Below are 16,415 nucleotides of genomic sequence, written 5' to 3' on the forward strand. Positions count from 1 at the left end.
ATGACAACGGCGGTTCTCAGCCCCCTACGGAAGCTAGGAGACGTCAGCAAGGACCCGACAGCTCCGACAGCTGTGCTCCTACAGGACTCAGGAGCTCCTCCGACGACCACGACATCACATGAACAGGGCGCCAAAACCTCTCCGACAGCCACGTCGGCATGTACATAGGACTCTGGCTTCCCTCTGCTAGACACGTTAGCACATTGCTACACCCCCCATTGTACACCTGGGCCTTCTCCTTACGTCTATAAAAGGAAGGTCCAGGGCCTTCGTACAAGAGGTGGCCGCGCGGGAGGACGGGCTGGCGCACAGGCTCTCTCTCTCTCTCTCCCTCGCGAACGCTTGTAACCCCCTACTGCAAGCGCATCCGCCCTGGGCACAGGACAACACGAGGTCGCGGTTCCCCTTATTGTTCCCCCTTGTGCTCCGTCTCACGCCGACCCATCTGGGCTGGGACACGCAGCGACAATTTACTCGTCGGTCCAGGGACCCCCCGGGGTCGAAACGCCGACAGGTGTAGCACCGGACTGTCCGGTGTGCCAAGCGGAGCAACGGTCGCCAGCACAACGGTCGAGTTCAACGGTCGGCTGACAAAGCTACAGTGCGCGGACTACGCGCGCAGAAGTCAGAGCAGGCGCAGATGGCACACCGGACAGTGAATAGGACATGTCTGGTGCACCACCGGACTGTCCGGTGGCCCACATGTCAGAAGCTCCAACGGTCGAACCCTAACGGTTGGGTGACGTGGCTGGCGCACCGGACAGTGTCAGGTGGCGCACCGGACTGTCCGGTGCCCCCTTCGACAGCAAAGTTCCCCAACGGGCATTTTGGTGGTTGGGGCTATAAATACCACTACAGGAAACTGGTTAAAGAACGTGGGTGAAAAACCGTCGAACTTAATGTAATAAGCCGTCGAACTTACCATAAGAACGTGGGTTTACCGACGAATATAGCCGACGGCGATTTTTGGACGAACTTAGAGAAGTAAGTTCGACGGCCCCGACGAACTTAACATTAAGAACGTGGGTACCGTCGAACTTAACATTAAGAACGTGGGTACCATCGAACTTAACTTTAAGAACGTGGGTTTTTAAGTTCGACGGGAGCCGTCGAATTTTTTCGCATAAGTTTGACGACACCCACGTTCTTACATTTAAGTTCGACGGGGCCACGTGGTCGTCGAACTTATGGGTCCTGCGTGGGTCGGCGAGGGCTGCCCACTAAGTTCGACGGTACCCACGTTCTTAACGTTAAGAACGTGGGTACCCACGTTCTTAAGCATTTTCCAGAAAAAAATAAAAATTATAGAAATGAAAAATTAGACACACATAATATCACATGCAACACAGAATATCACATACAATATAGATTTCAAACACATGGATATATGTTCATATCACAAATTCACACAAGTCCAAATACATAAGTTCACAAATTCACATAAGTCCAAATACATAAGTTCACAAATTCACATAAGTTCACATTTTTTGTTCACAAGTTCGAACATTAGCTCGATCGCTCTCGATCAGGACATCGGAATGTTGTTCGTAGCTCCACCACTAGAATTGAGACATATGTCCGCAAAGTCATCGTGAGGGGGAGGAGTCACTTGATGAGAGCCGGAATCCTACAAAATAAACTAAAATTCTCATAAATATACAACTGGCATTAAATCAGATGTACACAAAGATATAGGAAAGCATGATAAACACAAAATAATAATTGTGTGTCCCTAAGTATTAATATTTTCTTGCACATATTTGGTCAAAGGTAAAAGTATTTGACCTCTTGGATCAACTGATTGCAGGAATAAGAATGATAGATTTAACCAAATACATCAGAATGTATTCTCAATTCCCATAGCATACATGGGGTTACCAGGGTGGGTCTGTCTGCAATGATAAAGTAAACACAAGAAATATCATTAGGACAAAGAAATTTTGTTTAATGTTTCAACAAAACACCACAATCAAGAATCGTCTCCTGCTTCAGTATATCCAGACTGTCTCCTGCAAAGGAATCACAGGTAGACCCTAATTCATTAAAAGTTCAAAGTAACTCTATTCACAGAATGGGATGAGATGTAGAAGTAAATGTCAATGTATCATTCAGAAAAGTGCAGAATTTTATATCCTACTGCTTAAATGCCCGTGGAAATTGAGCAGAATCTGAGACAAGTTACTGCAGCCATAATTTTTATTTAATTCCTCATTTGAAGTTGATAAAACTAACCTCTTAAACTCAAACCATCCTATTCTTTCTGTTTAAGGCGATAATCATGTTCCAATCTATCCAAAGCATGCAATTCATGATATGATTCCTGAGTGCAAAAAAGTAGGGAAAAAAATAAGTAATGTGATGCTAATAACCAGAATAAGAAGGCCAAATTGGCCGATGACAAAAATACACAAATTCATCAATGGTGCTAGGGAAGTAGGGATTCCTTATCCAAATAATACAATTATACTTCTCCTAGCCACTTCAGAAAAAATATACGTAGATAGCATTTGGCGTCACTTTTGACTACTAATTCATGTGGCTTCGATACAGAAGCAGCCAAAATGGAATTGTATATTATGAAATAAGTAACTGGAAATCACATGAATAAAATCATTTTATTCTCAAGCAAGTTCAGATAGGCTAGCAAATAAGACATTGAAGCCAAACAAATCAGGCCATCCTTACAACTGTATTTTGAACACATGTAACCAGTTTTTGCATCACTGATTCTGCTTTTCCTTTCAGATAACTTCGTGGGGCTAGTTCGGATGCCAGCCTAATGGAATACAAACATAAATAAAGTTAGTAGCCTAAAGTAAATGCGTCCACAAACTCAGGTACTGAGAAAAAAACTATACTTTTCAAAGTAGCGGTCCAAGTTATGCCACTGAGGATCCTTGCAATAGTTTCCAAAGCGAATGACCTCTTTTGTAAATACTTCTAACTCTTCCCTGATGGAATTAACTAATTAAGGTATTGTTTTCAATATAAAAATAAAAGGCACACTACAGTTTTCCATACATTTTGAACAGGGTAACACGCACGACAAGCATGGATAAATTAGGCCATAATTACATGATAAGAAGTGAACACAAGCACAAACCTTTTGTCGGCAGCTGCCATCTTGAGCAGTTCATCAAAATCTTTGGATATAAAAAAAATGATTGGTAGGACGCACCTTCTGCATAACTCTGTACTGTACGCGATCAACAAACAAGAAAGAGCACCTCAACTTCGCAACGGAGAAGAGCGTCCCGTACCACAGCCAGAACCCAAAAATGACTCCAGCGATCACACAGTAGTACAACCCTGACAGTTTGTTCAACGAGAGGAACAACATATTGCTTAGCCCTGGAGGAATGGCTCCTGACAGTTTGTTCAACGAGAGGTCAAGTGACTCGAGAACGTTCAAGCTTCCGATGCTGCTAGGAATTCCACACGACAGACGGTTTCTCGACAGGTTCAGAAACTGGAGGCCTTGGAGATTGGTGAGCTCGTCAGGGATGCAATGCGACAAGGAGTTGCCCGACAGATCGATGCCTGTCATCAGCTCGAGTATCCTCTGGAACCTGAGCTTCTGCCCCTTCCAGATGATGTCGATCCGATCCTGGTAGATGGACCCGTCCAGCGATCCTGTGCTGGAGTTGATCTTGGGGTGCTTCATGGAAGCCAGGTCTCCCAGCTCTCTCAGGATTAGCCCCGTCAGTCCGTTGTGGGCTAGGTCCAGCAGCTGGAGCTGCGAGAGCTGCGATAGCTCCGGAGGGATCTGGCCGCTGAAGTTGTTCGAGCTGAGCCTAAGGATCTTCAGCGCTAGAACGAAGGTCCCGATCCAGCGATGGATGTCGACGTAGAACCTGTTGTTGTTGATGTCTACGGTGGGCGGGCGCGGTGGAGGAGCGGTGGCGGCGGCGCGCGCGGTAGAGGAGCGGGGGCTGGCGGGCGCGCGGTGGGGCGGTGACGGCGGGCGCGCGGGCTGGCGGTGGCGCGCGGTGGAGGAGCGGTGGCGGCGGGGGCGCGGTGGAGGAGCGGGTTGGTGGCGGCGCGCGCGTAGGCGAGAAAGAAGAGAGACGCGTGGGTCGCTAGGGCTTTAGGTTTTTGGGATAAGTTCGACGGTGTCCACGTGGCCCACGAACTTAATTTAAGAACGTGGGTACTCACGTTCCTAATACGATAAGTTCGACGGTTTTAGCTAGGACGCACGAATTTAAACTAAGAACGTCGGTACCCACGTTCTTAAATTAACTCATGAACTTAACTCAATTAAGAACGTCGGTACCCACGTTCTTAAATTAACCCACGAACATTTATTAGTTTCTTGTAGTGTACCTCCCAACCACCACTCTTCAAGGCATCAAAGCATTCACTACTCCTCATTCAATACAAGAGCAATACACAACACTCCAAGACACAAATCAAAGCCTCCGATCAAATCAAAGTCCACAATTCAACTCTAGTTTTTAGGACTTGTGAGAAGATCGGCTTGTGTTCTTTTGTTGTTCTTGTTGATTGGTTGGCTTTCTTCTTTCTCTCATTCTTACTCTCAAAGCCTTGTAAGCAAAGCAAGAGACACCAATTGTGTGGTGATTCTTGCGGGGTCTAAGTGACCCGGGAAATCAAGGAAGGAAGCTCACTCGGTCTAGGTGACCGTTTGAGAGAGGGAAAGGGTTGAAAGAGACTCGGTCTTTGTGACCAACTCAACGGGGAGTAGGTTTGCAAGAACCGAACCTCGGTAAAATAAATCACCGTGTCATCCTCTCTTATTCCCTTGTGATTTGTTTTCGCCCTCTCTTTCGGACTCGATTATATTTCTAACGCTACCCCAGCTTGTAGTTGTGCTTAAACTTTATAAATTTCAGATTTGCCTATTCACCCCTGTTGGGGACTTGTTCTCAAATGCTATGAATTAAGAATAAGGCAACATAAAATGTTAAATAATAATGTCCTTCGTCTGTTGAAGCATTATCTCCCCAAGGATTTAATGAACTTCGGACGAAGGCCACGGGTAGAATACTACGAACGTCACACCTTCGTGACCAGACATAAAACAATGCGAAACAAGATATAAAACATTAAACATTGGAGAAAGATCTATTAAAATAAATAACATTGTTCACATATTTTGTAATATGAACTTAAATATTAAAACATAATATTTAAGTACATTTCTACCTTTGCCTTGGCAAAAAGTAGTAACTCCAGCGTAATGCGTTAGCGATTACAAGATTGCGTGAACAGTATAGGGATACTGTTCACCTATTTATAGGCACGGGGCACAGCCTGTGTAAAATTACATTTGTGTCCTTTACAATCGACTGCAATAATGACACAAAGCATCATGAGTCTTTAGGTCATTTCATCTTTAAGTCGGTTCACCCCTTCGTCTCGAGATCTGCTATTGTGCCGAAGCTTCATAAGTGATGGCTTCGGCGCTGCTCCTGATAGGATCTGCCGAAGGTGTTCTCTTTCTTTAGGATCTTCGGCTACGAAGCATACCCCAACAACCCCCGTCTAGGCGACTTTCAAGAATGTCCTTTATGCGACGACAAAAAGGTTGCTTGTACATGTTGCACTTATATTATTTTTTGGATGTAAATGTAGTATTAACATGAGCTAATTTCACCTCCATTCATGAAATGATTTTATCTTGTTATGTTTGTGTTTTTTGTGCTTCACTCTCAGCTAAGTTACCTATTTATTTATGTGTAACAAACTCACGGTACAAGGGAATCAACATTGGGTTTTGGATACTTTATAGCAGCACTCTAAACTGTTTTTTGGATTCCAGTAGTTGCAACAATATCACATAACCAAGGTTTATCTAGAGAGGTAATTGTTTTTAGCCTTTGCTCGTACTCTATTTCTGTGCCATTGTGTCGTTTCATAGATAGTTCCATTTTATAGCATTTAATTCTACCACGCTTGATTCATGTCCTGCTTCTGCTATGTATTGTGCTCCTTGTGCATCAACAAATTAATTAATTTGGTTTGGTTTATAGTGTTTTCAGAACATCCGATTAGTCACGATTAATCGGTGATTAATCGACTGATCGTAACTCCAGAGCCGATCAAGGTCAAGAGCCGATCAAGGTCAAGGGTAACGCCGCGATCAGTGCGATCAGATATCTGCCGATTAGTCAGCCTGACTAACTGGATTGAAATTCCGGCCCAGTGGCCCACTTCACTTGCCCGGCGGCCCAGCCCAGCTTCCTTTTTCTTAATTCCCACCACGTGAGCCGAAGCTGCACAACACAACCAAGAGCCAACAGAGCAACGCCCAGGCACACACGACACGAACCAGGCAACCAGCTGCCGAGGGAGGAACCCTAGCGGAACACTGTGCAGGTGACGGCGGCGCGCTACCGGTGACGGGGGATACGGCGGCATCGTCCCCCTCGGCCCCTCCTCCATCCCCGGCGCGGCGGCGCCAGCAGCCGGCCTGCAGGTACGGTCTCCAGTCTCCAGAATCCAGATTTAGAGCTTGTCTCTGTTTTCTGGTGTGCTCTGTTGTACTGTAGTCTGTAGGTATGGGCGTATGGTTGTTGGCCTGTTGCTGTCCATGTCCATGTTTGTTGGTTTTCAGTTTTACTTAGATGCTGAAAGCCTGAAACCTTCCAGTGATTATTTGCTTCATATTGTAGTATGGCTGTTGGCCTGTTGCTGCCCATGTCCATGGGCGTATCACGTATGGCTGTTTGCCTTGTTGAAAGCCTGAATCTGAAGCCATGTCCATGGGCGTGTGTGTGTATATATATAGGATCAAGACTACCCAGCCAGGTTCTACAGACCCTCAAAACCTTAATCGTTAGATCATCGCCGTTCTCATGAAGGTACTACACATTCTACTCTCTTGCCCTCTTCATAATTTGTAATCAATATAATCTGCATATTCTTCTTCACTCACCTTCATAACCATACCACACAAACACAGCAGCTCAAAGACTCTTTAACTACTGATGCTCACCTTTTTTGTATTGGTACCTATGTTGCATACCTATGATGAGCATCGTCACTTTTGGAGCACGAATGTTTTTGTGTACAAGTAACCAAACTGCTGAAACCTTCGCAGTGCTGATCCCCAGCCGTTGAATCCTGCTAATGATGTAATATATAAATTCGTACGAACCTGTCGGTTGACTATGTAGCTAATGTAACCGCTACATTAATCACCTCTGAACAATGTCCAACTCTTTCAATCACTGAACCTTGGTTTGCTTTGTCTTTGCTCTTATGTCCTTATTTACTCTCTGTCAAGCATACATAAACGGTTTGCCACGCGCGCATAGGCGCACACTATACACTAGTTTACTTTCTTCTCTAGCCGCCGCCGCCGTCGCCGGCCGGAACCTGGCGCCGAGCGCCCTTCTCTTCCTATCCAGCCGCAGCTGCCAGGGCGTAGTACTCCTGGCCGACGTCTCCCTCCTATCTTCCTGCGCATTCTCCTCTCTGGAAAGGTGAGCTGGTCAACGCCACTGCGCAGTACGTGTGCGCCAGTGCCTGTCGGCGGCCAACAGTTGTTGCTTTGCCTCTGTTGCTCGCCTTCTTTACAAAACTGCATCTCTAGTGAATAAAATAAAGAGATAGTAGACTTGATCTTGGCGCATGCTTGAAATTATTGATTGACTGATTGTGAAATGTGGATCAGTTAGTTGGTCGACAGGAGAGAATAAGAACGAAGGTTTCTATATGCCTGAAATTGATGATTGATAGATTGTAAATTTGTGATTCAACATATTTGCATATTTTTTAGGCTTAAGACTGGTCACTGATATGCCCTTTTTTTGCTTGTTTTCTCTAAGACCTTATCCTATGTTTCAATATTTTTTGTGTGAATTTTGAACTTTTTTTTTGTTGAATTTAAGGTATTATTTGATCTTTTAGATACACTATCTTTGTGTACCAAACCGTTTACCAAATTTTGTATTGGATTATACAGTGTTGCATAAGGGATTTTTTAGCTACGCATATCCTGGATTCAAATCCTGGATCTGCCACTGATTGGTTCGTGATGATAAACACGGGAGCTTAATGTTTTATCTCGTTACACAGTCAAAGCAATTTGAAACATCTCATTTTTGGTTGGAATCTGCAGATAGATGCAGTGCTGAAATTGATGTTTACTCACAGTAGTCTGCTCCTCAGGTTTTGCAGGTTTCACACTTCTTATCATGGATGATAAGAACAAAGTCAAGAAGGAAATAGATGGCCCCCTTGGACCCCCACCTCGCAAGGTTGGCATTTCCTTGGCCATTCGTCATATAGTTTCGCTCTATGCTATTCTTACTACTGTTGTGTTGTTTTTAAATGTAAGGGGGGACTTAAATTCGCACCAAAAGTACCTCAGAAGAAACCTGCCAAGGTTGTCCCAAAGAAGTATGTGATTCGGTCTACATGTTATTTCTACTTACCTGGATGTCTTCCATTTGAGATTTGCAGAATTGGCAATTCTGATGTGAAGTGAGATTTTACTGTAACTTGACAGGGAACCGGTTGAAGAGAGAAAGGAGGATGCTTTGGATAAGGAGTTATTGATGAAACTTAAGATGTCGCAAGTACTGATTGTTCTATTTGGTTCTTTGGCAGTTATTTGTGTCTACAAACTTCCCATTTGAGAATTGGTTGATGTATAAAGTAACTTGCCTCTTTTTGCAGAACAAGTATCCCTCAAGAATTAAGTCCGACGAAAAGCGTAAGAATCCTGGTTTTTGTTCACCACATGCTTTATAGTCTAAATCTTATCACTGCCTGTGAAAATTGTAAGTTCCTACTTCCTATCATTGAGCATGCTCAAGGCTTGTCATCAATTGTTATTGATTAGTCACATAGCGTGAAAGGGCCTCTAATTGAGTTGGTTAGGTGGGCTACGGTGCTGCGGTATATGGGTGGGGCAGGGGTTTGGAGGTTTTCTCGACCTGCGTGAGGTCTTCTTAATATAATGTTATGGAGGCGGTCTTACCTCCACAGGTCGAGTTTTTTTATTAGTCACATAGCATTTTCTCGACAGTTTTACAGTTTTAACTTCAATAAATATTTCTAAGTATGAATCTTTGAGGCTGTAGATTGAACACTCTTGATTCATTCCTTACCACTTGATAAAAACTGGCAATATAACAATTGCATATGTCGCACACTTATAGGAGCAAGAGCAATCTTATTTACTATGTTATATATTTATCTTCCGTACTTCACTTGAAAATCATTTTTCAATCCTAAAATAATATTTGTTGCAACATTGTGAGTAGTTTTGAGCTGATAAAATACAAGTATGTGATTTGGTTTGCATCTTTGTATGATGTGCTCTGAGTTGGCTAATTATAATTGTATGCTTTGGGTGGGGGATTCATCTATATTTAATACAGGGACATACTTCTGCATTAGGTTGTCTTAAAAATGCATTACGTAGAGCATGTACCAAAATTTTTATTAGCTATAATTGATGTTTAGTACATATAGTATAAAAGGCAAGGTTTTTGTTACAAAGAAAATACTCTCTGTTTGTGTGTGTGTTTGCTTAAGTGTTATGGATTATTCATTTTTTGTAAATTTAGTGATATTTTTATTTGACCTGCTGCACACCTAGCTAATAGTTCATTTCTCTGTTGGCATAGCAAGAAGTGGTACACAGGTTGCATTTGGACAAGGAAACTCTTATTATGCAAGAAATTTTCCCATGCCCAAAAAGGATTCTTCAGCAGGTATCAGTGAAAGATATTTATCTTCATTGCTTATGACTCGAACCATCCCATACAAATTGCTGTTTTTGGACCTTAACACCTTGTTTCTGATGAATATTCAGGTGGAGCTTCGAAGTTACCAAAAGAATATGCAGAACCATGGGTGTGTAAATATCAAATTACTAATGCGGATTGCTTCCTATTCAGAATTATTCATTGGCTTCCCTTCTTTTTGCAGGACTATAGCCATGATTATCCTGTTACTCTCCCACTAAGGAAGCCCTACTCTGGAAATCCTGGTATATTGATAGTCTTTAGTTGAAATTGCAAGAGATTTTCTTCAACCAACCCTTACACCCTTCCTACATCGCTGACACAGAAATTCTGGATGAGGAAGAATTTGGAGAATCTTCTGCCAGCAGGACCCAAGATGATGAATTATCTGCAGCAGAGCAGCTTGGATTAATGGTATGTATCAATGCAGATTCAACACATTTTCACTTCTGGTTATGAAACATTTTCATCTGCACCACCAATTGATGTGTACTTTTCACTTATCCCATCAGTCTATGTCAATGGCATGTGGAACCAGAACATGGACTAGTTTGGTGGCACAGTTGAATGCCTCTCAATTGTATAGACCAAGTGTACCAGCTTGATTTTCAGGCATTGCTGATCTTGCTTTGTATGCATGTTTTCTGTTGATAGGATATGTCGTCGGAATCACAGTTCCTCTTCTTCCAGTTGCCATCCTCTCTTCCTTTACCGAGGCAGCCACAATCAGGTGCTGACCCTAACGAAGTCCGCGATGAGAAACGTGAGGACATGAGGCCATCATCGCACAATGGCTCGAAACTCAAAGAGGTTCCTGAAGGCTATATGGGGAAAATGCTCGTATATAAGAGTGGTAAAGTGAAGATGAAGATAGGAGACACTCTCTTTGATGTGAGTTTCGAAAATTTGAAGATGTCGTATTTCCTGTTTAGGTTTTCTATGCAGTACTAACGAAGTCACATTAACGAACTGTGCAGGTTTCATTTGGCTCGAATTGCATGTTTTCCCAGGAGGTTGCAGCAATCAACATCAGAGAAAAACATTGCTGTACGGTGGGAGAGATCAGCAAGCGTGCTATCATCACCCCAGATATTAACTACATGTTGGGTTCTGTTGACAAGATGGAAGAATAGTCCATTGGTTTCTTTCGCGCAAACCATATAGACCATATTATGCCATTACAAGATAGTTTTGCTTTCTTATAGAGAACGACCTGTGATACCCTCTCAGACTTCTTCAAGAAAAGATGCCTCAAACAAAGGAATGTGCCTAATTTGACACTGCCGTTAGTTTCCACAGCAAACGCATAACACAACTAGACTAGACAGGTCTGCGGACCTTTCTCGATGCCAACGTCGGTAGTTCGGATATGCCTGCTAATTGGTTCAGTTTGCTTCACTGAAGGCTGCAGGTCTGATGGTATGTTCTGAAACGGTACATTAGAATACAGAAATGCTAATTGGTTCAGTTTGCATCGCTGAAGGCTGCAGGTTTGGTTAAACCTGTGTTTGGTTTGAGGTCAACGTACACGGTTTGAGGTCAACGTAGGATGATGTGGTGACCACATCGTCCTCTCAATATTTTGGGATCACATCGTTAAAAAAATTGCTCCATCATTCGTCTCGTCTCTCACGCGATTCTCATCTAAACACTATAAAAAGTATGTTTGTCCACGTCCATCTTTTCTTGTGCGTCTAACTAAACACCCTAAAGTTGTCTGTGACCTTTCTGTAATTCTGTTTCTGTGGGCAAAGTTGCCTAGCCATATTCTGATTTCATTCTCCCGATCTACTATCTCATCCTTTATCTTATTCTCTATTTTAATCTTTACTCTACAAACAGTATCAAACAGTGTCACATATAATGTGCACTAGATGTTACTGATATGGTCTCATACATCATAAACAAAGACTTCACCCATTTAGCATCAAACACCAAATATGGTAGCAATAACAAAAGAAGCGTAGGTCCTCGCCGTCCTTGTCATCTTCTTCATTGTTGTCAGGTATATACTAGTGGACATGTCGTGCACGGAATATATAGATTACATCACTTGCTCCAATATATCTTTTGTGGTAGAATTATTCAATTTAAACAAATCTTAAGTTTACTTGTCAACCATTTGACACTAAGTATAAAGGAGACCAAATTAAATCTGGTAGTCTGATGAGTACACACATAGGAAAAACTAAAAAATCCATGTTTTTATTAAAATTATAAATAAGTAAATAAAGCCTACAACATTCTTAATAATTTCATGCATTACAGAGTTACAAAATCCAAGTTATTACAAACCCTTTTTTCAAAGATGCAATGCAAATTAAATATTCTGACTATTAAAACAGAGGTAGGTGTAAGAAATAAAACTACTACAATTGTAACGATAAAGGAAGACTCATTGATCTCACCATTAGGTATCCACACTAGAAGCCCTAATCGGTTTTGGTGATTAATGATTACACTAGATTATAGTGACTAACTTATGTTTTACAAAGGTATTATAAGTTAGGTGACAATAATACTGATTGTTTGGGTGTATATGGTTTTCATGCCCTACTGATGGTGTTTATTTTTGGTGTTCAAATAATAAGTGTGAATATTAAGGATCTACTTGTTCTAAGTGTCAATGACGTTGAAGATTAGTGACATGATCTTTGTTTTTCCTTTTGCCATACTATAAAGGGTGACATGAACGTGTAGCATGACCTAATTGAGTTTAGTGAGTAGGTATGGTGCACGCTGGTGAAAACTAACACTATGTAGCTGTACGGAAGCCCCAAGACAAGGTTAAGAATAAATCCAACTCAAAGATCACATGAATTAGATGAGTTGGTGGTGGTGCAGGTGCACCAGATGTGTTTAATGTGCACCAAACTTGTTCATCGAATGTAAACAATGCACTGATTTTAGTTCAAGGAATTGACGCGACACCTTGGCATCCGATGTACGCTAGACGTGGTGCACCAGACATGAGCTAATGAGAATAAAAGAATCAAGATACTCAAGAGGGAGGGGATTGTATTGGACTGAAAACCCTAAACCTAAATGGGTTGGGTAATGTATTTATAAAGGACTTGTTCGGCCTAAGCCCATTACACGAGACCTCATTACAGTCACAAGCACAATTAATCTAACACTGAAAGGGAAATGTGCCCTTGGGCCATTTCTATATGTATTTTGGTGATTAGATGCCCAACACATTAATTGAGCTCTTATGTGCAAAATGTGTGAATAATGCAAATCAAAGCATAATGTATGTTTCTAGACTTAGTACATTATTTTGTATACTAATGTGTTTGTCTAAGTGCTAGAAACAGTGACAAAGGCAGAAGAAAAGAAAAGGAAAAGAGTTGGTTGTGTGCAGCCAACACCAACTCTGGCCAGGCACACCGGACTGTCCGGTGCGCCAGGCTGGCCAGCGGTGAAACGGCTGCTCTCGGGAAAACGCAGAGGCGTACGACTATAATTCATTGGACTCTCCGATGGTGCACTGGACTGTCCGGTGAGCCAACGGTCGCCAGCGCCAACGGTCGGCTGCGCAATCCGCGGGCGATGCGTGGCCCGCAGCAACGGTCGGTTGGGCACACCGGAGTGTCCGGTGTGCACCGGACAGTGTCCGGTGCGCCAACCGACCCCGAGGACCAACGGTCAGATGCGACAGATATGGAAGGAGATCGCGCATCGGACAGCTACAATGACTGTCCGGTGGTGCACCGGACTGTCCGGTGCACCACCCGACAGAAGGCAAGTTTGACCTTCCAAGTTGGCCTCCAACGACTCCTAGCTGCCTTAGGGCAATAAAAGGGACCCCTAGGCACATGGAGGAGAACATCAAGCTTTCACGAAACATTCTAAGACTCCCAGACTCCGACTCCACGCTTTTGATTCCCTGTGTTAGCGATTTGAGCTCCATCTGAGTTGCGAACTCCGTGTGTTGTGTTTCGAGCTCAAGTTATAACTTGTGTGCGTGGTTGTGCTGCGGATTTGAGTCTTGTGTGTGTTGCTCTCCCCAACCTTACTCAGTGCTTTCTTTGTGATCTCAATTGTAAGGGCGAGAGACTCCAAATTGTGGAGATTCCTCGCAAACGGGAAACATACTCTAAAGGAAAAGACCGTGGTATTCAAGTTGATCATTGGATCGCTTGAAAGGGGTTGAGTGCAACCCTCGTCCATTGGGACGCCACAACGTGGAAGTAGGCAAGTGTTACTTGGCCGAACCACGGGATAAAAATCACGTGTCTCGTGTGTTGGTTATTGTGATTGCTTTGCTCTCACGAGCGCGTTCCTTAGCCACTTGATTTCACTAAAACTTTGATAATCAAGTTTGTGGCTATTTAGTGTTTGATTTTACAGGATCACCTATTCACCCCCCTCTAGGTGCTCTCAATTGGTATCAGAGCCGTACTCTTCATCTAAGAGACTAACCGACCGAAGAGATGGATCCTAAGGGTAAGGGGATGGTGGTCAACGATAAGGAGAAGGAATCCCTCTTCAACGAGCCAAGAGACGACAAGCCCACTGACTGAGGCTCGAGTCACAAGAAGAGGGACGGGAAGATGAAGAGACACATCAAGAAGATCATCTACTACGATAGTGATGCATCATCTTCTTCACCAAGGGACGACAACGACGACAACTCTTCATCAAAGAAAAAGACGGTTAATCAAAATTATTCTTTTGATTACTCTCGCATTCCCTATAATTCAAATGCGCACCTACTCTCAATTCCCCTTGGAAAACTTCCACACTTTGATGGAGAGGACTATTCATTTTGGAGTCATAAAATCCTAGCATATGGGAAATTGTAGAAAATGGGATGCATTTTGATAGCACTGATAACCTTGTGATTATCAATGAACAAATCCACAAAAATGCCCAAGCCACTACTATTTTGCTAGCATCTCTGTGCAGGGATGAATATAACAAGGTTAGAGGCTTGGACAACGCCAAGAAAATCTGGGATACCCTCAAGATCTCACATGAGGGAAATGATGCTACAATGATCACCAAAATGGAACTGGTGGAAGGCGAGCTGAGGAGATTCGCCATGATCAGGGGAGAAGAGCCAACACAAACCTACAACAGGCTCAAGACCCTGGTCAACAAGATTCGAATCTATGGAAGCACAAGATGGATGGATCATGACGTCACTACCGGAATCGCGTTCTTTGCCGAGTGTCTAAGACACTCGGCAAAGGCTATTTTACACTCGGCAAAGCCTTTGCCGAGAGTAACACTCGGCAAAGCCTTTGCCGAGAGTAACACTCGGCAAAGAACACCCGGCAAATATTTCATCGGCAAATGGTTCTTTGTCGAGTACTTTTTTCGGACACTCGACAAAGACTTTGCCGAGTGTCAAAAAGCACTTGGCAAATTAAGAATCGAAAAAATAAAAAAACTAGCAAAACATTTTTTTTTAAATTCTAGGAACAACTATCCAACCCTACCTATTACCTTACTCGTTGCCCTATCATTTTTCACTATTATTTTGAATCAAACTTATATGTTTTGTAAATGGTGAGATTCGAACTCGCAACCACCACTACACTACTACATCAATTATGTCTATATTACGTTTTCATTCCCCATGTATTATAACAAATCGAGAGTAATTTGATTATTTAAGGCACTAAATGAGTTCATTTGAAAATGTGACCAACTATAAAGTTGTATAACTTTTTGAGATCTACAAATTTTATTTTAATAGTTTCTACATCCGAGACCGTTTACAAAATTTGAATTTTAAATTGAAAACTTCACACGAATTTTTCAATGATAAGATGATTTCAAATCAAAAAATTGTCAACTACAAAGTTTCATTACATTTCAAGACCTACAACATTTATTTTGGTGGTTTTTCCATCCGAGACAGTTTGAAAAATTCAAATTTCAAAATTTAAACATAGTTTTGCATAACAAGATGATTTCAAACCAAAATATTGTCAACTACAAAGTTTCATAACTCTTCAATACCTACAACTTTCATGTTGGTGGTTTTTTCTTTCGAAGTCGTTTTTAAAATTCAAATTTTAATTTTTTAAATTCAGACGTAGTTTTCATTGACAATATGACTTCAAATGAAAAAGTTGTCAACTATAAACTTCTATAACTTCTTAAGATCTACAAAGTTTATTTTGGTTGTTTGGTCATTTGTTTATCTCACATGATGGTTCTAACAATATGCACAAATTCTATACGTCTCTCTCGTAGTTTCATAAACTACGAGAGAGATATAGGTTTTATGAACAAATTTATTTTTATTTTGTCATATGAAGAAATGTTCAACATATAAATTGTACATCATGATGAGTTATACAAATTTGTAGTTGAAAACCTTTTCATTCGAATTAAATAATTAATTTACTACTTTAAAATGTGATTTTTAAATTGTCTTTGCCTAGTGTTGGAGAAAAAACACTCAGCAAAGAGCTCTTTGACGAGTGTTGTATTTGTGACATTCGGCAAAGAGCCCTTTGCCGAGTGTTAAAAAAAGACACTCAACAAAGAAACTCTTTGCCGAGTGTCAAAAATAAAACACTCGGCAAAGAGCTTCTTCGCCGAGTGTTTTCTTTTACCAAGGGTTTTTTGCGTGGCACTCGGCAAAGAGATTCTTTGCCGAGTGCCCGAAATAAAACACTCGGCAAAGAATATGACACTCGGCAAAGAGCCAAATTCCGGTAGTGCGTCGTC

At 42.2% G+C, this 16,415-nt stretch overlaps 1 protein-coding gene across 3 annotated transcripts; it reads left to right on the forward strand.

Annotated features, from left to right (window-relative positions):
* Positions 1 to 6,243: 6,243 nt before the first annotated feature.
* Positions 6,244 to 11,028, forward strand: LOC100283887 (uncharacterized). Of its 3 annotated transcripts, XM_020547768.2 has the most exons (12): positions 6,248 to 6,442; positions 6,755 to 6,827; positions 8,140 to 8,228; positions 8,309 to 8,370; positions 8,480 to 8,549; positions 8,650 to 8,686; positions 9,606 to 9,692; positions 9,794 to 9,834; positions 9,910 to 9,970; positions 10,051 to 10,139; positions 10,380 to 10,616; positions 10,703 to 11,028. In XM_020547768.2, the coding sequence occupies exons 3-12, from the start codon at positions 8,166 to 8,168 to the stop codon at positions 10,856 to 10,858; spliced, it is 903 nt and encodes a 300-aa protein (XP_020403357.1). In that variant the 5' UTR covers positions 6,248 to 6,442; positions 6,755 to 6,827; positions 8,140 to 8,165; the 3' UTR covers positions 10,859 to 11,028. The 3 variants fall into 3 exon arrangements, with proteins under 3 accessions (NP_001150257.1, XP_020403357.1, XP_008668052.1); NM_001156785.1 differs by lacking the exon at positions 6,755 to 6,827 and having other exon boundaries at positions 6,244 to 6,442; positions 10,703 to 10,985; XM_008669830.3 differs by lacking the exons at positions 6,248 to 6,442; positions 6,755 to 6,827 and adding an exon at positions 7,305 to 7,451.
* Positions 11,029 to 16,415: the final 5,387 nt, after the last annotated feature.

The sequence above is a fragment of the Zea mays genome, chromosome 2 (assembly GCF_902167145.1).
Source record: "Zea mays cultivar B73 chromosome 2, Zm-B73-REFERENCE-NAM-5.0, whole genome shotgun sequence".
NCBI classification, from domain to species: Eukaryota; Viridiplantae; Streptophyta; class Magnoliopsida; order Poales; family Poaceae; genus Zea; species Zea mays.